At 33.6% G+C, this 23,617-nt stretch overlaps 1 protein-coding gene across 1 annotated transcript in view; it reads right to left on the bottom strand.

The window, feature by feature from the left end:
- Positions 1-1,478: 1,478 nt before the first annotated feature.
- The window catches only part of LOC134282607 (uncharacterized), a 64,977-nt gene continuing 42,838 nt past the window's right edge, over positions 1,479-23,617 (bottom strand). Inside the window, exons 4-8 of the mRNA XM_062765008.1 lie at positions 11,409-11,894; positions 7,123-7,377; positions 3,175-3,417; positions 2,854-2,972; positions 1,479-2,702 (exon numbers count right to left, since the gene is read on the bottom strand). Of these exons, the coding sequence (XP_062620992.1) occupies positions 1,479-2,702; positions 2,854-2,972; positions 3,175-3,417; positions 7,123-7,377; positions 11,409-11,894 (2,327 nt within the window). The remainder of the gene's footprint in view (positions 2,703-2,853; positions 2,973-3,174; positions 3,418-7,122; positions 7,378-11,408; positions 11,895-23,617) is intronic.

Raw genomic sequence — 23,617 nt, 5'->3', positions numbered from 1 at the left:
TTTCAGCCGTAGAGTATGCCAGTCCATTAAACTCGAGAATTAAGCATTTTTCCTATGTTTGTCACTTCACCATATACTACTAATACTGTCTAACAGTGGGATTCGAATCCGCGAGGTTATGATAACCTCCTTGTGTGTGCTTCGACACTTTAGAACAGATTCTCTTACCACTGTTCCACGCGGGTGACCCTTTTTGTAACATTAATATTGTATACAAAAACGCGGATAAGGCATATATATCCAATCTACCCCTTTACTTGAAAATGATTGCCAATTTTAAGGTGTTTCTCACATTGATTCAACAGTTTTTCACCAGTTCTAAAATAAAATCCAATTAATAAAGTCTTTTCATAAAATTCTTTAAAGATATCAACAATAAACTTGGATATAAACTTTATTTAGACATTACGACAAAAATAAATACGTGTACACTATTTGCAGTAAAACATTAAGTAACATTATATTTGTCTAAAATATATATTTTATGAGTTATATGAGTAAAGAAAAAGGATCAGCCTGTAAAATTATGACAAAGGACTTGTTCTATTGATATTTTTTAGGTTGAGGCGACGTCTAAAATTTAACAGAATATTGGGTTTTGAAGACAAAACATCAAATGTTTATCCTAAATATTTGACATCGGATAAGAAATAAAAGCAAGAAATGGATATAAAATAGAAACGCAATGTTCATTCGAAGATATAATGTATATGATCCCTGAAAATACAGTACACATACATGTATGAATAAACATTATACATAAAATTATACACAAAAAACACGTTCCATATGATTTTAGGATGAAAAAGTAACGTACAAGTATTGTGCAAACTATTTAAAAATAATGAAAATGGGATATAAGATAAACAGAAATATGCATGTGAATACCAAGTCCACGATTTGTATGTTCTTAATTGTCTCTATTAAAAAACATGACAACAGTAATCTTAAAGTTTCATCCTTGAAACCGATATTATCAATTTTTTTAAAGCTTTTTTAAAAGTTTGTTCAAAAGCACACTCTCTTGATTGTGTTTGATCGTGTAGTAGGAGTAAATGCAATATTTCGTAATTTTTCCTAAAACATATGATACTTTTCGTAAATTCAGCGTATTGAAAAGGACGATTATAACCAACACTTAAAGACAACAAAAAAGGACGCTACTCTTGCATTTGCACTCTAAATTTATAAATCATATGGTAAAAGTAAAAGTAAGCAAATACAATTGCTACAACGCTCTTCCAAAAGGATGCATTCACAGTTTAACGCAAAGCTAATCAATCCCATTTATTACATGTAGTTTTACAAAAAAAAAAATAAATAAATGGAATATTGTACGAGGCATTCAAAATGAATAAACACCTAATTTTCCAGCAGATTGAAATTCCTTGTTAATGATACTTTGGATGACATTAGATGCAGAAAAAAAAATAACTGAGAGTCTCAGAATTTTTGATAAATTAAACTGCAGTGATTAGTTACTTCCAAAACTCGCTCAGATAGTCAGGATTAATTTCATGTAGGTCATCTACCTGATGCAGAGGGCAATTCATGGAAATTCCCATCCTCAACTTCTCCTCCTCAATAAAATTATCCTCGATTTCTATACCAATAATCTGATTCTTTTTTTCAAGGCAAGTAAATCCTACTGTATACGAAAGATGTTTGTGAAACGTATTTGTGATATTCTTCAAAATTGTGTCAAAGCCTTGTCTTATTGCTACTGTGATTTCTTTTTCCAAACACCCGTCTGCTTTAGAGTGCAACATTTGAAGTTGGATCGAGTTACCTGTAACAGCAACAACCAGATAATGATCTCTGCAATTGAACATTGCTGTGTTTTTGTACAGACATGTTGTTCCTTTACTTCGTAAGACTTCCAAATCGTTCATTTGCATTAATGTCACAACAAGGCGGTAAAATAAAAAAAAAGGCAAGAAGTCAAAAAGGAACACTAAAACGGAGGTTTTTGACTCTGCGTTTTGAATAAATTCTTTCTGTGCGATGTCAAACTTCTTTTTGTTCATAGATGGCACATAATGACATTCCTTTCCGACGGCTATCAATCCTAGCCTCATCATGTACGTCAGCAAGGTTTTCTTGTGATCCAAATAATGTCCACCGTTTCTTCTAATTTCATCGGTTCTTTCTAACACCTGTGATTTCTTATCCTCTTGTTCCCATATTCTATCTAAAAGTGTATCTTTCAGATTTCCTGTTTTGTAATACTCCTTCCAGTCTATTTTACTTGCGTGTATCCCTTTCACGTGTAACTTGTCTGTTATGATGGTTTTGAATGCGTTTATGAACCACTGGACGTCTATGATAACTGATTCTTGAAGACCTTTCTCGTTAAAGAAAAGACATTTTCCAGCATCATGATAGTATCGAAGCATGTCAACAGCATTTTCCGTTTTGGCATCTTCTTGGACTGGCAACCTTCCATGTAGGTTATTAAATGATAATATCGGTTGATTGTCGCTTTTTTCATTGATTTCATCATTGAGGAAAACCCATTCGTGAGGTATTTTCTCACTCCACCTTGCGTTTAATGTGATATCTATGATACATTTTTCTAAATCAGCTAAGGGTTGATCGGCTGGAAAGCGTGCTAAGAAACATCTGTCTTCTCTTATATACTGGTTTGTATCAGAATCGTTGGGTAATGCATTGTATAATGATTGCAAAAGAGAATATTTGTTCTGTAAAAAGAATTTAGAATCATCCTGCATGCACTTTATCTTTAAATTCAAATTTAAATACATGTTATGTTTATGTAAGAATTAAAAGATCAATAATGTTTTCTGAGAATTGCATTATCACATATCTTTTTTTTATTAAATTAATAATTGCCTTATATAATGATTTATCCCAGTGTGTTGCTACAATAAGTACTTCTACTTGGTCGTCACTTCCATGTTTTACAGCTGAACAATAGGTGTGGATAGATTTCAACCAAAACACAAAGTATTCTGAAACAGGAGCCTTATTCATTATTATGACAGAAATAAGAAATCCTACGTATTTCATTCACAAGAAATATGCAGAAAAAACAATAAAATGCTTTTAACATTCTTGCAGTATAATTTGGCAATGAATCCTATACAAAGTTTGAGAATTTTCAATTTCTATTTGAAGTTTTTTTATTGACACAGTATTACATTAAGATTAAACCTTTGTATGTCCATCCAGAGAATACGGTGTCCATCTGGTCACACACCGCTTTATCTACCACCTGATCAAGGTCTTTAGAGGCGTCTACAACCACAATGTAAAAGGCTCTCCTGGTCAGGTAAATCTGATGACAGGCGTAGTACGCACACTGTCCACCAAAGTCAAAGAAAGTTAGTGTCTTATCTGAAGGTCCACCCCTCTTTTCCTCACTCCTCTCAAAATTATCTCTACCCCGAGATCTTCCTGTAAGATTCATGGTGGAATATTTTATGACAATAACACATACATATTTTTTCCAATTTGTACAATAAAAAGAGGCTTTATCTTCATATGAGCATAACAAAAGACAATCTTATCATTGTTTTATTTAAATCCTTCTTTCCTAATCCTAGGTATTATAAATATTACGTGCTTATAGTTATTTTCATGAACAATTTCATATCATGCTAAGTTTAAAATGAAAATATGGGGCTTTCTTTTACACTAGTTTAGTTTACTATTATTATCACATAATTGATGTAAATACACCAATTTCGTACCGTGAGATATGGATGGCCTTACTTTGCCCCATATATCAAGGACAAGTCCGACATATTATATATCATGACGGCGTGCATAAATTCAAAATAACATATGAATAAAGTTTCACAATTAATGAATGTGATTTTATGGAAATAAACATGTGATTCAGGGAAAAAACTTGTAAGGTGTAAGAACATGCTTCTGACCCTTTTGTGTTACACAATAAAATATGTTCAAATCAAAATCAACATGTGATATAATTCATGTACTATTCTTTTAACTGAATGGCCTATTTGCCTCGTTAAGATCTAAAAAAAAAGATGTAATATATATTCATGCACAAATATTTTTAAAAGAGGTATTTTCAATAAATGATATTGCAATTTCTAGTTTCGCAGTCACTAAAAATATTTGACAAAAAACATGATAACAGAAAAAAAGCTATTCTGTGATATATGAAGTTTTCGGTGTACAACATTGACATAAACGTATTTCGTTTTATTTTCATCAGCATTTACAACATGATATTAAAAACAAGTTTTTTTTTTTTAAAAGATAGGTGAGCTAGTGCCGTAGCAATTTTTAAACACAGAAAGGAAGCTCCATGATGAAGTGATTTATTTGGCTGATTTCTTTAATTTTGATCGAGGCTTGATTGTAATACAGTTATATAATTGTTTTGTGAAGTGTACTTTTTAGACATATAGATGAAGAAACGAAGGCGGAGAGGTCTTTACCTATCGAGTTTTGGCGCAACGGAACATTTATGACCTTTACTGGAGAGAGGGGAGACTCTATATAATATGGTGTAGATGCCAATTGAGGCATTGAATCAGATGGTTTAAGAATAGAACGTGGCAATAAGCAAAGAAAATACAGTGTAGTTTTTTAACCTCTGTGACGTAGATTGGTCCATTGGGTCATCTTTGTCAAGAAACTGTTGTTTTAAAAAGCCATGCAAATCAGAATTTCTTTTTATAAATAATGGATTTATTCGTTATTTTCAGTGTAAATTCTTGTTTCTGGAATTTGTAAGATTGAATGAATTGACCAATCAAAAATTAGAGTCTATCTTTGGTTGTACTTAGACACAAAAAAAAACCCTTGTCTTTGTTTAGAACAATCAGATAATGACTCCGGCTTTTCCATCAGAAAAACGGGAAAATTGAACTATTACAATTATGTAGTTATCTTTAAACTGTATATGTAAGCTACACAATAAATAAACAAAAAAAAATTATTTTAATGCAATAAGTATTTTGATACCCCGGTAACCATCAACTGGCTAATTTCTTTCCATAATCCTTTCAACGCTAGAACACCTTATCTTATCCTCCTTGAGTAAGCAAAAAGTCTGTAATATAGTTTGTCGTGTGTTGCCACCTTTGTGACGTTAAATAATTTGTTTGAAATTCTGAAAAGTATTATTAACAGTGACATAATGCACTATTTAGCAGGCACAAAATATCAAGATGAGAAATAAACCCATTTTGTAAAGGGAGATAATTCAAATTTACAGTAATTACCACTCAGAGTTAATAGAAAAATCATGAAAATGGGTCTGAAAACAATAAATAAACATATTTATTTAATGATACAACAAAATTATAAGCATACCGTCTATCTATAGTAGTTTTTTTAGTTTTCCCAGAATGCACGGCCATGAAGCCGAACATGCATATTCAAGGAATTTGGACTAACGCAGTTGCTAGCGCCCGAAGGCGCTAGCAATAAAAGCACCGCACAGTGAAGCATCCCCGCGCGGTAGGATATATTTTGACCACATGCATGAGTTACGTATGAATGAGACGAAATGGCACCCACCATAGATCGTTGATGATAATGTCTCCATACTCGATAGAAAAAAAATAAGAGGAATGTCAAAGGCCTGTAAGAAACAATTTCATTGGGAGGGGGCAGATGTGTTACTAGGAAGGATATGGAGATAACGAACAGTATTCAATTTCAAATTAAAGTCAATAAAACAATACAAAATAAGAACAGAGCAAACACGGACCCCGAAACATCAGAGTTGGGATCAAGTGTCATGGTGGAGTCCGCATCCCCTGCCGACAGGTAACACCAGCCATATTCTCCTTGTCATGATCAGAAAATAACGGGAAAATCCGTCGTCAATTCAATGATAAATTTTATTTGCTGATAAGATCATTGTATCGACCATAGAACTTCACAACCATACAGTTCATTGGTGTAGGGGCTATCAACTATCAAAAAAAAAAAAAAAAAAAAGAATCCAAAAACGCCATTAAAGATGTTTTTGTTCAGAGGGCAAATGGATACATGTACCAAGTAGCTAGGTATTTCTAAAGTGTTGTATTTATCGACAAAATCATTGTAGGGCCACTTCCCCCGTGTTCGCCCGAATTTTACGGTCATGTCTTAAACAATATATAAATACCTAGTAAGCAAGGGTAAGCAGTATAACTTTATAATATAAAGTAAAATTTTGGTAAATAAATAAAGATTTATTGCAACACTTAGTATTTTAGGTGGAGATTATCTTTAGGTGGAACTTTTTTTTACAATAGTCAGGATCCATATCATCTGGGGGGGGGGGGGGGGGGGCATAGCATGCATACCAGATTAAGTTTTCTCTAAATATCAGTAATTTTCTACCATTCAAAGTTGCATGCTTTGTGCATCAAATCTGAGAACAAGGAAGCAAACTGGCATTTTTTGGGAAGATGCAGGTTGGGGATAGGTTGGTGGTTTGCAGCCGGAAATTAAAACAAATTGACAATAAAAATTGAAATTTAAAAATAAAAAAAAATCGAAGAAAGTTATTCAATCTTAAAATTACTACAAGAATTGCCTGAATCAAATGATATGTTTTTAAAAAAAGAGAAGGTCAGCAGCCTAAAAGAAATTTTTGAAACAAAATTAACAAATTAACTGCCTTTCTTGATAAAATTTGTCTGTACCTAATTGTATGCGCAAACTGTGAGAAGTATTGTTAGATACACAAATAGTGCAATGAGTGTGCATATGTGTAACTGTATATCCCTTCAAGTATTCTTACATATTTACCGTTCACGGTAGCTCAGTCGCTAGAGCACTTGCTCCGTTTTCGGGAGGTCGTGAGTTCGTATCTCGGCCGCGACAGACCTAGTCGTTGAAATGGATAGCAACTGTTCCTTCGCCATGCACTCGGCACTTTGAAGTGAAAGTTGCAGGTCCTTCGGATGAGACCTAAAAAACAGAGGCAGTCGATGGCACGATAAAGATCCCTCACTGCTCAATGGCCCTGAGTGCCGAGTCAAGGTCAAAATTTGAAGCCCTTCACTGGCATTCGGTGACGTCTCCGTATGAGTGAAAAATTCTCGAGAGGAATGTTAAGCAATATACAATCAATCAATCTTACATATTAAAAAAATAGTCATATAAATAAAATACTATTATTTTCACCTTTTAGTGATTTTGTTTGATCACATATATGAAATATTTCCTCATGCACCTCCAATCCCTCAGTAGATTTTACTTCCTTAATCTCTTCCTCACTACATCCTAGCAGACGTTTAAGTAGCGTGGTTTTCCCCGCCCCAGCACATCCTACAATCATCCCCCGGGCGTGGTGGACTGTCTGTGTTCCTCTCTTAGCGTACTCCACATACCGCTCTCTAGACTCCTGGTCCCAGAACAGTATTGCATGAGGGACTCTCACTGTATCATTAAACAATCAGCAATATCATATAGAAATAAACAGAAGAAAAAATAATTTATTTTTTTTTCTTTTCACCTTCATTGGAGACTTTTGTATTTATGGATACATTTTCCCCTAAAATCTAAAAAGCATTGCTTGAATTAAAGGTTTTTTATAATACTTTTTCAAACAGTTAAATATTTTGCCAAGTCACATAATTTAAAAAAAAAGTTCAATATGTTTGTTTTAAAAATCAAAGAAATGTGTGGTGTTTTTAATATATTTTATTGTGAAATCCATAAACCCTGGGATTGAGCTCAATTTATCTAAGTATATAAATTCACACCTTCCCCCCTACAATTTGAAATATCACAAAAATTGTATTTAGATGTATCAAAATTTTAATATTGCAAATGTTATTGGGTCATTTTCAACGAAGCATTTTAACAATTTACACACTTTGAATGACGTTTTTATTATGCACCAGGGTTGGTAGATCCGGTGCGTAGATTGTTTTTGTCTGTCTGTCTGTTTGTTTGTCTGTCTGCAATCTTTAACCTTTGTCACAACTTTTGAACCATTAAAGATAGAAACTTCATATTTGGTATTCCTACTCCACTAATGAAGCTCTTTCAAATGACACAATAGGACATTGACTGTGACCTATATGCAAAAATACCTTTTATCTGTAAACTTTAACCTTCACCATAACTTTTGAATCATGCAAGATAGAGACTTCATATTAAGTATGCATTTCCACTAATTAAGCTCTTTCAAATGATGCCAAGGTTAATGACCTTGTGACATTGACTGTGACCTATTTACTAAAAGTAGCTTTTATCTGCAAACTTTAACCTTCGCCATACATTTTGAACCATAAAAGATAGAAACTTCATATTTAATAAGCATACTCCACTAATAAAGCTCTTTCAAATGACACAAAAATTAATGACATTGAAAATAACATTGACTGTGTCTTATGTCTTTGCCCATAACTTTAAAATCATAGAAGATGGAAACTGCATATTTAGTATGCATACTCCACTAATAAAGCATTTTTAAATGACACAAAGGGGCATTGACTGTGACCTATATGCTAAAAATAACTTTTATCTGCAAACATTAACCTACACCATAACTTTTGAACCATGAAAGATAGAGACTTCATATTAAGTATGTTCATTCCACAAATTAAGCTCTTTCAAATGATACCAAAGTTAATAACTTTGTGACATCGACTGTGACCTTATGCACAAAATAGTTTTCGTACCTTTGCCATACTAGATAGAGACTTAAGCTTCATATCTAGTATATATACTATGCCAATCAAATTCTTCCAAATGACTCCAAGTGCCTTGTGACCTTGACTGTGGCGTAAATGCTTAAAAAAGCTTTTAAAAAATTTTCTTGCCGCCGGGCGCATGGTTTTTCACAAACACATCTAGTGTTTCTATTGAAAGAAATATGCAAAAATACCATAGTATTTCTTCTGTGTAAGAGATATGAAATTTCTTTTTAATATGTATCTTTAAGACATATATCAATCTATCAATCTAGAATATGCTCTAAGCTGAAGTAATTAGAACATTAATATCTTAAATGATTACTTTTAATATTATATTTTACTTTTGATTAAAACACCCAAAGCCTTCCAACTTCGAGGGAAAAGGATATATGGACAGGAAAAGACTGTGAACATTATGAATACTGATAACAGTTTGTCTTAATGGGCTAAATTGTCCAAGGAAATATTCGTTTTATTAAATATAAAGATTATTTGTTACATTATTTACAGGACACTTGCTTTGAAAGTGCACTATCTGCTATACCGCAATTATTGCCCTTGCACCGTTCTATACAACCATGTCAATTTGCTTTCTTTTTTGGGTCAACTTGAGCGAGATGAGCTCGAAAAAAAAAATCAAGAAGCCCATGGGCCACACCGCTCACCTGAGAAGCTTTGACTATTCTGTTCTTTACCTCTTTCCCCCTTGTAATACATAATGCATCCCCACCCTATCCCACAAATCTACACTACCCCAGGATCCTTCCATGTGCACATAAGTGTCAGCTTTTCTGGCCCAGTGGTTCTTCAGAAGAAGATTTTCAAAGATTTTTGCTATATATTTCTATGTAAAACTTTGATTCCCATTTGTAGCCCCGTCCTTCCCCCGGGGGTCATGATTTGAACAATTTAGAATCTGCACTGCCCCAAGATGCTTCCAAGTAAGTTTCAGCTTTTCTGGCCCAGTGATTCTTGAGAAGAAGATTTTCAAGGATTTTCCCTACATATTTCGATGTAAAATTTTGATTCCCTATTGCGGCCCAGCCCTGTCCCCCGGGGTCATTAATTGAACAATTTAGAATCAACACTACGCCATTATGCTTCCACATAAGTTACAGCTTTTCTGGCCCAATGGTTTTTGAGAAGAAGATTTTCAAAGATTTTTCCTATATTTTTCTATGTAAAACTTTGATACTCCATTGTAGCCCCGCTCTTACCCCGGGTGTCATGATTTGAATAATTTAGAATCTACATTATACCATGATGCTTCCACATAAGTTTCAGCTTTTGCGGGCCCAGTGTTTCTTGAGAAGATTTTCAAAGATTTTTCCTATATATTTCTATGTAAAACTTTGATTCCCAATTATACCCCCGCCCTTCCCCCGGGGGTCATGATTTGAACAATTTAGTATCTACACTACCCTACGATGCTTTCACATAAGTCTTAGCTTTTCGGGTCCAGTGGTTCTTGAGAAGAAGATTTTTTAATGACCCCACCCTATTTTTGTCTTTTCTTGATTATCTCCCCTTGTGAAAGGACTTGGCCCTTTATTTTAACAATGTCTATTCCCCTTCAACCAAGGATGTTTTGTACCAAGTTTGGTCAAAATTGGCCCAGTGGTTCTTGAGTAGAAGTCGAAAATGTGAAAAGTTTATAGAGGGACAGACAGACAGATAGCTAGACAGACAGACAGACAGACAGACGGACGGACGATGGACAAAATGTGATCAGAAAAGCTCACCTGAGCCGAAGGCTCAGGTCAGCTAAAAATGAATTGTATTGATTAAACGCAAGCTGACAACTGAGAAACGCCATTACATGTTCTTAAACAAAAAATCAAAAAAAGCATGCGTTACCAGGGTTATTGAAAAGATATCAAATTATGGAAAATTTCATATTTTTCAAAGAAAATTGTATAAAAATTACAAAACAAATTCCAGATTTTTGCTCATTAAAATATGTTTTAGAAGAGGTGTAAAAATCCATAGACATTAAAAGTATTGCACAAAGGTCTTTCATTTGGTGGAACTCTTCAACTCCAGGGAAGAACTCAGTAAAGTCCAAACTACGTTGCGTATGGCCTTCACGTTACATTACATACTGTGCTCCGTGGTGAAATATAAACATTTAGCTTTTGAAAATCATTTGTTCTATATATTCAAACAGAATGAATTTCAACCATCGACAAAAGTTATATTTTTTTCAATATGAAATTCAAAATTTCTTTATGTTTCATCTTGTAAAAATAATAATTTGATGAGGAACTTTGTCATTGTATTGTATGAATGACCCTCATGCATGTGAATTCTTTTCAAGTTCTTTTGATTTTCTTTTTTGATAAAATTGGGATTTAGTCGTGTTTCTTTCTTTTCAGCTTGATGATTTAATAAGTAGTACATCATGTACATTGTAACTAGTAATTAGTCATTTATGTGTGTAACAGTTTAACATGTACTTTGGAAAGCAGAATTATACAAATATTTTACTGTGCTTCTTAACTACTTTGTTTACATTCCTTGGAAATTGTATGAAAAATAGAATGATTAGGACATCTAAACAATTTGATTAAAACTTGTATGTTACAGTCTCGGTTTTGTGCCAGGATACAATGTACACTATTAAATGCATAAACATTAGCTGCTAAGCATCTAAAAAATAGTTACAATCAAAATAGTAATTAAAACGATACTTTCCTCTCTCACTGCAACTGTCATAAACCAGTAAACCACATAATTAGTGACAGATCTTTGAGACATTATACTTACAACGTTTACAGATCCTGCCATGAATCACCCTGTCAGACATGGTACAGTGTGTGATGATGTCCAGCTGTAGACTGTCTATGAAGAGGTCGTACATCTTCTCCGGTCTGTCCGGTATATACAGACATCTCTCTCCCTCACTCCTCTCATACTTCCTGAGTCTGCAGTATTCTGAGATCACGTCACGTGACGCCGTGGTCAGGAAAAACTCCAGATCACTGTCCTCCACCAGACACTCCGTAACAAAGGCGTACATGACGTCATGTCGGATGTCGTCTGATATAAAGGTTATCACACCGTCACGTGTTTCTGTGATTTCATCAGGAAGATCTACCGAGCCGTCAGCAGTTATATCTGGGAAATACCTCTGTCTGATTTTGTCCTTTGTGATTTGGTGTGATTGTTCAATGAAACTAATCCGATATTTATCAGATATAAGTAAACAATAAAGTTGACATCTGACTTCCGGCTCATAGCTATGGATTTTACCTGAAATGACAAACAAATAAATAAATTATGAATCACCAAACAAATTAATTAATAAAATAAAATAAATGAATTGTTAACATTCAGTCGAACTACATGAACTGCACTTCAATCTTTTTCTTTACACTTTATGTACATGTATGTGTTCAGTCCTATTGAACAGAGATGTTTTAGGATGTGAACCACCCCACCCCCACCACATTTTTCTTAATATTAACTTTAACCATCGCTGAATAAATTATATTTAATAGATGAGGAGATTTATCATTAATTAATTTAATAATAATCCTGAAATACGAATGCAAATCTGTAAAAAATGATTTTTATTCTTAATAATAGCTATAAATTGAAATAACGTTTTGCTTTCGTCGCCCGCGAGACACAGTGATTCGAGCATCTGCTTTAGAGTCCAGGAGTAGGGAGTTCATTCTTTTAATAGCGACACCAAATTTTTTTCTTGTTTGTCGGACATCTGATGACAAAAGTTGGCAAACAATTTAGTAATAATATTTTTACTTATTTGAAGGAAATATTTTTAGGTGGAACTTGAACATATATTCCCCCTACCTTAATTTTCTTTTTATTTTTTACATATAGCAGAATGATGAGGAGTACGAAAAATGGAAAGGAAATAAAAGGGAAAAAAATATCAATAAGACATTGTAATTAAGCGATCTTGCATGGGGAGCATTAATACACAATCATGTTTAGCAGGATTCACAGAAACTGCAGGAAAAGACAGGGAGGGAGGGGAGTAATTGTAACATTTCATATATTGAATTTAAAGAGGCTTTCAACGGAGCTGCCCCCCCCCTCTTCCTAAAACGTCTACGGATTTTTTTTCCATCAACTGTCATATATTTCTTTTTAGCTTCTAAAGGAATTTCTGTATTTTTCTGCCCAAGCAGTTCAAAAATCAACTTCTTGGACAGCACATTCCTGTCTTGGTCAATGAAAAAATGCAATACTCAAATCAATAGATTCATGTTTCTGCATCCCCCTCACGACCCCAACCCCCTCCTCCCTACACATAGAGACACACATGAAGACATACATCCGATCCACAAAAAACACACTTTTGGAAAGGAAGGAGGGCAGCCAGAAAGAAAAAAAAATAAATAGCCTAAAAATAGAAAAAAAATGACTTATTCTACATTTCTATGTATTAACGATGAATAATGCTTGTAAACGTCCTAAATACTGCAATGATGAGTTTGTTTGTTGATTAAAACGTCTCACTGCGAATAATTCACTGAAACACTGTTACATTGACGCCATTGTTCGCCGCGGCACTCGGATTTCCTCGGATGACTCGTACCTCGCATTGCCGATTGTCGCCGCGGAAAGCCTCAATTTGACCTTGGCACTGCATGAAGGCCATTGATCAGCGAGGGATCATTTTCTGCCATCAACTTCCACAACAAGGGACCTCGTTTTAATCGGTCTGATTTAAGAACACGTGTTCACGTCCCTCAGTGGGATTAGATCCCGTGACTTACATAACGATCAGACGAGAACTATTCGTTTATTCCCTACATCCATTCAAACTGTTATATATGTGCAGTACCTGGATTTTCATCGTCTCTAGTCATTTCAGTCAGAAGTCCGTATTTTTTTTGCTGTAATTTTATGATGAAACTGATTTTTTTTAAATAGTTCAAAATGCATCCTGATTAAATTAAGTTGATAATTTTTTCACTAAAAAATGAAACAAATGTTTTAAAGCATAACAACAATCAACTCTTCTTGCATTCAACAGTTCCATGGAAGGATAAAGGTGAAACTTTTAAAATGAGGTTACAATGTAGGAGCCTTTGTAACCCGACATAACTCGTACGTATTATGGAGAGATAACTCTTGCCTGCCACCCCGTCAGCGGCACCAGAAAGCAAATTTATACGACCTGAAACATTTTCACCAAGTTGATCTAATATTTTGCACTAAAAAATGAAACAATTGTTTTAAGGCATAACAGCAATCAAATCTACTTGTATTCAACAGGTCCATGGAAGGATAAAGGTGACACTTTTAAAACGAGGGAAGGAATTCATGTATATCGCCTTTGTAACGCAACATAACTCGTACGTATTATAGGGAGATAACTCCTGTCATGTATCAGATAGCAAATTTATACGACCTGAAACATGTTCACCACCTTTCACAATAAGTAATGCGGAATACATGTACACTTACATACAATAGAAAAAATAAAAGCAAATGAAAATCCTGTTAAAGAGAATAATTTTAATTTGGATTAATATTGAAACAATTTTAATTTTACAAAATTTAAGGTAGTTCTTTACTCTGCACTAAATGGGCTCGATCTTAATAAATCTGCTTTTAAAAGATAGACATAAATCCCAGCAATGGATAGACACAAGAAAAATCATATGTCAGCATCTTCACTTTTCCGCTATTACCTGCCGGAGTATATACCCCGAAATACTGAAATTTACCTATCCAAGATTTTGTTGTATATAAATGAATTAAAGTCTAAATATTCGATTTTAATACCCTAAAGAGAGAAGAAATATGTTAGTCAACAATATATAATCATTGTTTTGCATGAATTATTATGAATAGATGCACTTTGTTAGACTAACGTATCAAAATTTAATATGAGAAAATATGCTTCACATGCCAATCTCCGTCATTCAAAAAAAAAAAAATATGGTATCAAACTTCGTATATTTGCATTATTTTTACTCAATAATATTTAAGAAAAAGATTAAGCTGTAAAAAATTATATGTTGACGCATCACTTTTCGTGGTATGAGCTCTACACTCAAAGACCCCCCCTAATTTCCTTCTTCCACAAAAAAAAAATATTGCAACATTTCCCTGTAATACTGTTAATGTTTGAGTGTGTATTTCTACTAACAAAGTTGTACATACTTAAAACAATAATTATACACACCCAATACCTATTGTTCCTAAAATTATCTTATTTTACTTAAAAAAAAATAAAACACACTAGTCTTGTCTGTAAATTGGAGACAATGAAAATGAAAGTGATTGACGGATTCTCACAAACTAGATAATTTTGTAACAGAAAGTAAGTATGCTGCAAGTGAATCAACTTTTGTCATATTCCGCATTTTCAAAAGGTGAGTTATTTCCCCTGAAGGGAACTCTTTTACTGTGTTTAATACACATGCGCTATAAATAAAGTCACTTCTGCGGACGTTCTTGATGTAAACATGTTTATGGTGTTCTGCCTCAGTCATATGGAAAAATGTTATTATGTTTGTGAATAACAAGAAATCTTAACTGATTCGTATTTTTTTTAATTGCCCACTCATAGTCTCTTTCTGAATTTGTATTAATCTGTGTAGTACTATAATTAGGTGCTGTGTGACCCCCCCCCCCCCCCCCCCACCCCTTACAAAAAAAAAAACAAGAGGCCCATGGGCCACATCGCTCACTTGAGAAGCGTTGACCATTCTGTTCTTTACCAGATTTCCCCCTTGTTATCATAATTTAGACATTTTGAAATCTACACTACCCCATGATCCTTCCATGGGCACATATGTTTCAGCTTTTTTGGCCCAGTGGTTCCTGAGAAGAAGATTTTCAAAGGTTTTTCCTATATATTTCTATCTAAAACTTTGATTCCCTATAATGGCCCCGCCCTTCCCCTGGGGGTCATGATTCCTACAATTTAGAATTTACACTACCCCAGAATGCTTCCACATAAGCTTCACTTTTTCTGGCCCAGTGGTTCTTGAGAAGATTTTCAAAGATTTTTCCTATATATTTCTATGTAAAACTTTGATTCCCCATTGTGGCCCCGACCTTCCCCCGGGGGTCATTATTTGAACAATTTAGAATCTAAATTATACCAGGATGCTTCCACATAAGTTTCAGGTTTTCTGGCCCAGTGGTTCTTGAGAAGAAGATTTTCAAAGATTTTTCCTTTATATTTCTATCTAAAACTTTGATTCCCCATTGTGGCCCCGCCCTTCCCCCGGGTGTCATGATTTGAACAATTTAGAATCTACACTATACCAGGATGCTTCCACATAAGTTTCAGGTTTTCTGGCCCAGTGGTTCTTGAGAAGAAGATTTTCAAAGATTTTTCCTTTATATTTCTATATAAAACTTTGAATCCCCATTGTGGCCCCGCCCTTCCCCCGGGGGTCATGATTTGAACAATTTAGAATCTACATTATACCAGGATGCTTCCACATAAGTTTCAGCTTTTCTGGCCCAGTGGTTTTTGAGAAGAAGATTTTCAAAGATTTTTTTCCTATATATTTCTATGTTAAACTTTGATTCCCCATTGTGGCCCGCCCTTTCCCCGGGTGTCATGATTTGAACAATTTAGAATCTACACTATACCAGGATGCTTCCACATAAGTTTCAGCTTTTCTGGCTCAGTGGTTCTTGAGAAGAAGATTTTCAAAGATTTTTCCTTTATATTTCTATGTAAAACTTTGATTCCCCATTGTGGCCTCGCCCTTCCCCCAGGGGTCATGATGTGAACAATTTAGAATCTACTCTATACCAGGATGCTTCCACATAAGTTTCAGCTTTTCTGGCCCAGTGGTTCTTGAGAAGAAGATTTTCAAAGATTTTTCCACTATATTTCTATATAAAACTTTGATTCCCCATTGTGGCCCCGCCCTTCCTCCGGGGTCATGATTTGAACAATTTAGAATCTACACTACCTCAAGATGCTTCCACATAAGATTCAGCTTTACTAGCCCAGTGGTTCTTGAGAAGAAGATTGATATTTTAATGACCCAACCCTATTTTTGCCTTTTCTTGATTATCTCCCCTTGCGAGGGGATATGTCCCTTCAGTTTAACAATTTAAATTTCCCTTTACCCAAGGATTCTTTGTACCAAGTTTGGTCAAAATTGGCCCTGTGGTTCTTGAGAAGAAGTCGAAAATATGAAAAGTTTACAGACGGACAGACAGACAGCTAGACAGACAGACGGACGGACAGACAGACAGACGGACGACGGACAAAATGTGATCAGAAAAGCTCACTTGAGCCTTTGACTCAGGTGAGCTAAAAAAACGAAACAAATAACTGATAAAATGCTGATACATATTCGAATAGGCCTATTTAAAAAAAAAAGCTAATAAGCTAATTTTCGGTAGTGGATGTTCTGCAGACGGATCATCATTATTTACAAAATGTGCGGAACAAATTTTTAGTTATAAAGTATTTACGAATTAATCTAGCCTGCTGCAGCCATATTTTCTTTGTATCTCTAAAAAAAATTTTGGAGACTAATGACATGTCCATCTACAGTTTTACCTATGAAATTGCGGCATATATACAGCAGTAGTTCGTCTTCCGCGACCGATACCTAGAAACTGCGTTTTTGCTCGATTGTATGTCATAACATAGAACTTTTACTTACAAGAACATATTTGGTGAAAACTAAAGGCTTATTTCATTTGAATTTCAGTGTTTCTAAAATTTTTTATTTGTAAAATAATTGATTCACTATATAGTAAAACTGTGAATGGAATTCTAAATGAATAATTTAATCTCATGTCCTCATGTAACGAAGAAAGACTATAATTAAAATAGCATTGACCTGAATTCGTGTTACATATGTTGTATAAAGTCTGAGCTGCATTTAATCAAAGTTTTAGTGTAGGATCTAAGCATATGTACATGTATATTCCCGAGTAAAATACACATTTTGTTTAAGATCAGAGATTTGAGAGCAGAAATACGAAATTGATATAATTTCCTAGCGTATTTCTCGTTAATTAACGGAAAACATTCTTTTCTCAAGTTTTTTTTATTTTTTTAAATTCCTCTCAGTGCAAGTACATGTATTTATTTTTATATATTTTTTTTTTGCAAAGTTTGTATAAAACAACATCAGAGAGAGAGAGAGAGAGAGAGAGAGAGAGAGAGAGAGAGAGAGAGAGAGACTCATGTAACCCCGTGTAACTGACATACATGCATATGCATCTGTGAAAAAATACATGTACCGTAATTTTATTGAATTCACAATTAATAATTCTAATGATTTTTAATTTTCACAACTATGGGTTCATATTCAACTGTTCAACCCGTTTTCATATTCGTTCTCTGTACCTGTACGCACGGGGGGGGGGGGGGGTCAAGGGGCTGAGCCCCACCCCCACTTTATTCCCAATATTACTTTTTCTATTAAAAATGTTCATTGATAGACAGATTGCCACCCCCATCCACCCACCCACCCACCCACACACACACCCTCACACAGTTAATACTACGGTAAAGTTAAATAAGGGAAATGTAGTATTGTATGCCAAAAACTGGTACTGAAATAAGTAGCTTTTTCAACTTTGGGCAAGGTTTTTCTTTGCTTGTCAACTTTTCCAGGTAAGAAATAAATATTTCTTTGTCTACCCCCCCCCCCACTTTTAAAGACGGTGCTACGTGCCTGGCTAATTCGTATAACTTAGCTTTCTTGAAAGGGGGGGGGGGGGGGCTAACAGACCCTTTATAAAATAATTTATTATCTAAAAAAAATGCAAACCGTTTTCTTCTTTTAAAATTTTTAAATACAGCGTGTAAGTTGATCACTATTTTGTTGGATTATCGTATTGCGTAGTCCGCGGAAGTTAGGCTGGTGTAGAAGAGTTCCGATTTTGATTGGAGATAACTCACTTTTGAAAATGGGCAATACTTATATTCATAAGATAATTTAATAACTTTGCATTTATTCGACAATCGTGGATAAGCAGTTTGAAGGGGGGGGGGCCGTCTTAAACAATATTTATTGTTCAAAGTAAGTTTTATAATGTTTGATTTGTAAAATTTATAAATGTCTAAGTCAAATCGTTGTCATTACTTTTCTTCCGAATTATTACTATTAGCTTCAACTTGGCTGCCGACAACAGTCGCGAGAGTTTTATACAAATCATGCATGTTCTGATTTGGGCAGAAAAACAACAAAAGGAATCGACCAATTGTCGCAAAGTTTATTTATCAACGTGATCTCGACTACGTACTCCAATGTGCAAACAAATTGAAAGGAAAACCCTTCCAAATAAATCGCCAATTTCCGGACGAGATCGAGCAAGCAAGGAAAAGCCTGTATCCCATTATGAAGGAGTTACGACGCAAGGGTGAAACTGTGAAGATGGTCAGGGACATCTTATACGTGAACGGAAGGCCATATGACCCAGAGAACACAGGACCAGCTGAGCCACTGAAGTACTCCCAACGCACCCCTAACAGATACGGCAGCTCTACAAACAAACGCAGGAGAATCAACTCCACCCCAGAAAAACACTAGGGACTCTCCGGGGAGTGTGTACATGTACCAAACGTGAGAAACTGCGCGCAGAAAAACAATGAATTAAAAATCCTCTCATTAAACTGTTGCGGAATAAAGAAAAAACTGAACTATCCAGAGTTTCAAGAGCTAGTGGGGCAATATGATATATTGTGTTTCCAAGAAACAAAAACAGATGACTTAGATATAATTGAAATCGAAGGTTTTGAAATAAAGATGAAAAATAGAATTAAATATGGTAGAGTGAACTCTGGAGGTATAATATTAGCATATAAGAATGAATTAAAAAACTTTATTAGCATCCATGAAACAGAATGTAAAGCTGTACTGTGGTTAGAAATCTCAAAAAAATATACGCTTTATGAAAAAAATCTACTAATCGGAAATATATATATACCTCCAGAAAATTCAAAATACGGTAGTAAAGATTTATTTAGTACAATTGAACTAGAGATGCAAGAATTGGCACATAGTGACAAACATGTTTTGTTAGCAGGTGACTTCAATGCTCGAACCGGAACAGACACAGAAATTTTCAGCGTTGATAATGAAAAAAATGATCAATTTTGTGAAATCTTTGAAACCATGGAAAATGAAAATTTCCTTATAGACGATGTGTTAGATAGAAACAATGAAGACAAAGTTCAAAACTCATATGGTAAACTTTTATTGGAAATGTGTAAATTAAATAAGTTGTTAATTGTAAACGGTCGTATTGGCGATAACTCATTAGGAGAGGTAACGTGTAAAGGTTCGAGCACTGTAGACTATTTTCTTTGTGATTATTTTCTTCATAAGTATATAATGAATATGCAAGTACTTGAACAAAACAAATTATTTTCTGATGTTCATAAACCTATTGCTTTGTATTTAAAACTACAAAAAAGTGATTTCAGTATGAATTGTTCAAATACAACGGAATGTGTAGAAAAAATCAAACCATGGGATCCTTCTAGGGAACATGTATATGTACAGTCTATTGATACTGAACATCTAAATGAAGTTGTAGCATTGTTAGATTTAAACAAATTAGAAAACGCTACGGACAGTGTAATTAATGAAATTGTGGAAAAATTAAATAAGATATACATAGATGCAGCAAAAATTTCTATAGGTGTCAGTACTGATAAAAGAAAGAAACAAATAAATAAAAATACAAAGAACTCTTAACCATGGTTTACAAAGGCTTGCGAAAAAGCCCGCAAAAATACCGGAATAGCAAAGTTTATTATTTTAGAAAACGTACAGAAAATGCACATAAAAAATATAAAGAAAATGAAAAAAAACACAAAAAAGTCATAGATAAAGAACAGATAAAATATAGAAACAATTTTAGTAAACATTTAAAAGAAATCAAAAATAAGAACCCCAAGGAGTATTGGAAAATAATTAATAACTACAAAAAAAGAAATAAACATGAAGAAAACACACCAATAGATATAGATACCCTATATGAATATTTTAAAGATTTAAATAAAGCTCCGGAAATAGATGAAGAAATTAATCAAATAGTTTATAATGATATCTCTAGCCTACAGTGTATAGATCTTAATCAAGAACTTAACAAATATATAAATCAGAATGAAATTAAAAAAGCTATAGAAAAGTTAAAAAACAATAAATCGAGTGGAGAAGATGGTATAAGAAATGAATATATCAAAGCAACGCAGAACATAATGTTGCCAATTTATGAAAAATTATTTAATTTGATTTTTTCATCAGGTAATATTCCCTCTTCTTGGTTAGAAGGAAATATTATACCAATATATAAAAATAAAGGCGAGAAAAGTAAGCCACAAAATTACAGACCAATTACAATTTTAAGTTGCGTTGAAAAACTTTTCACATCGATTCTTAATGAACGACTAAATATATTTTCTGATGAGTTTAAAGTAATACATGAAAATCAAACAGGCTTTAGAAAGGGATATTCAACAATTGATAATTTATTCTCAATACATATGTTATTCGAGCTTCTTAAAACAAAAAAGAAAAAACTATTTTGTTTATTTGTAGATTTTGAAAAAGCTTTTGATAATGTATGGAGGAAAGCATTGTGGTTTAAACTTTTATCTCACAATATTAACGGCAAAATGTATGACAATATTTTGAATATGTACAGTCAGATAAAATCCAGAATTGTCTTTAATCAAGAACAGTCAGATTTTTTTCAATGTGCAAATGGTGTTAGACAGGGTGAAAATATGTCATCTTTTTTATTTTCTATGTATTTAAACGATTTACACGATTTCCTGAATGCATCCAATATTGAAGGTTTAGCAACTATATCAGATATGTTTGAAAACAAACTAAATATATTTTTTAAATCATTTGCAATCTTATATGCAGATGACACTGTATTGGTTGCAAAATCTTCTGAAGAGCTACGAAAACAACTAGATAGCTTCTGTAAATATTGTAAAAAATGGAATTTAAAAATAAATATCGACAAATCGAAAATATTAATATTCAGTAAAAATAGACGTGAAGAAAACATACAGATGCAGTATGATGATAAGAAAATAGATGTAGTAACAGAATTTAACTATATAGGAGTTATATTATGTAAATCTGGCTCATTTATAACGGCAAAAAAGAAAATAGCTGAAAAGGCAACAAAAGCACTATACGAAGTATTAAAAAAAGGAAGATTACATAACCTATCAACACAGTGTCAACTAGATTTATTTGATAAAATTGTGCAACCAATTTTGTTATATGGATGTGAAGTTTGGGGATTTTCAAATAATGCAATAATAGAAAGGGTTCACCTAAAATTTTGTAAACTTCTACTCCATTTAAAAGGTTCAACCCCAGATTTTATGATATATGGCGAACTTGGCCGACACCCCATGGAAATCCAAATAAAAACGCGCATGATATCTTATTGGTCAAAATTAATCACCGGAAAGGAAACTAAAATTGCAAATTTATGTTATAAATTAGGCTTCATTATAAATCAAGAAATAGGAGGGAAAATTGTTTCGCTTGAAAATATTAGAAATATATTAAATAACTGTGGACTCTCAAATGTATGGCTTGAACAAAACCCAATTAATATTAGATGGTTAAAGGCAAAAGTTAAACTCACATTAATGGATCAATTCAAACAAAGTTGGCAATCAATCCTTCAAACCTCACCTAAAGCTTTAAATTATAGAATATACAAAGACGAACTAAAATTTGAAAACTATTTTAATATCTTATCAAAAAAGGACTTAATTACATTTTGTAGATTTCGAACGTGTAACCATCATTTACCAATTGAAAGTGGACGCTGGCTTAATATACCAAGACAAGATAGAATTTGTCCCCATTGTAATCTAAAAGAACTCGGAGATGAGTTTCATTATATATTAAAGTGCAACTCGCTACAAACAGAAAGAAAACTATGCTTAACAGAAAAACACATAAAATTCCAGAATATAATTAGTTTTAAAAACATCATGAATAACAATAAACACTGCTTTCTAAGAAAATTGTGCTCCTTTGTAAAGAAAATAAATAAAATATGCTCCCCGGCCTAAATTCCCATACTTCACATTTATAGCAACCTTCCATTTATTGTTAGATTTTGTTTAGTTTCTTATTCACGCATGCCTTTTAGACCTATTGTTGTATATAAAATCACCTATATGTTTTTTAGTCTCTGTACACTATTGTAAAATGGTGAAGAGATTCAAATAAATGATTGATTGTTGATTGATGTAGCAAGTTATTACCTAATTATTCTATCCACCAAAAGTTGTTCCCAGCCTTATCTTTATAATTAATTTATCCTTAGACTGTAGAACAATCAGTTTTTGTAGACCGACTTGAAGCAAAATCGTTACCGGATATTTAAAACGCTAACTAAAAGTCAAACCAATATAGTTCAAAAATCACATCTCGGAAAAAGGAAGTGCGGTGGCGGTTTTACTATCCGTAAATGACGTTGTGCGAGTGAAGACCTACTTTAAAGCGAAATCGAGCGAGAGAAACAGACTAATGCTTTAACTGACATTTAGATTTGCAAAATTCAAAAAAAAAAACAAGGCTCCAATTAAAACAAGAAGCCCAGGGGCCACATCGCTCACATGAGCAATTGTTAAAATACCAGCATATTCAATATATATATATATATATATATATATATATATATATATATATATATATATATATATATATATATATATATATATATATATATATAAGGATTGCAATACAATCCTCCAAGAAAAACCTATTGTGTCATTAATCACATTAAAAATCTGAGTAATATGCTCCTCTTCTAACTAATTTAATAATCTGTATAACAGATGTGCAAATAGGCTCCTGATGATGGCGGATTTGCAGCTAATTAATATACTATCAAAATCTTAAACCTCGTATATATCACACCGCCGAAACACTAGATTAGTGTCGAGTCAAGTGATTTGAGGTACGTGGCTGATGAGAGTCACTTTCTTTGAAAAAGAATGTGAGAAGAAG

Source organism: Saccostrea cucullata, unplaced genomic scaffold (genome assembly GCF_032062105.1).
Source record: "Saccostrea cucullata isolate Sc308-1 unplaced genomic scaffold, CSIRO_AGI_Scuc_v1 ctg2651, whole genome shotgun sequence".
NCBI lineage: Eukaryota > Metazoa > Mollusca > Bivalvia > Ostreida > Ostreidae > Saccostrea > Saccostrea cuccullata.
The sequence above is the reverse complement of the archived record's forward strand: the minus strand, read 5'-3'. Positions and strand labels throughout refer to the sequence as shown.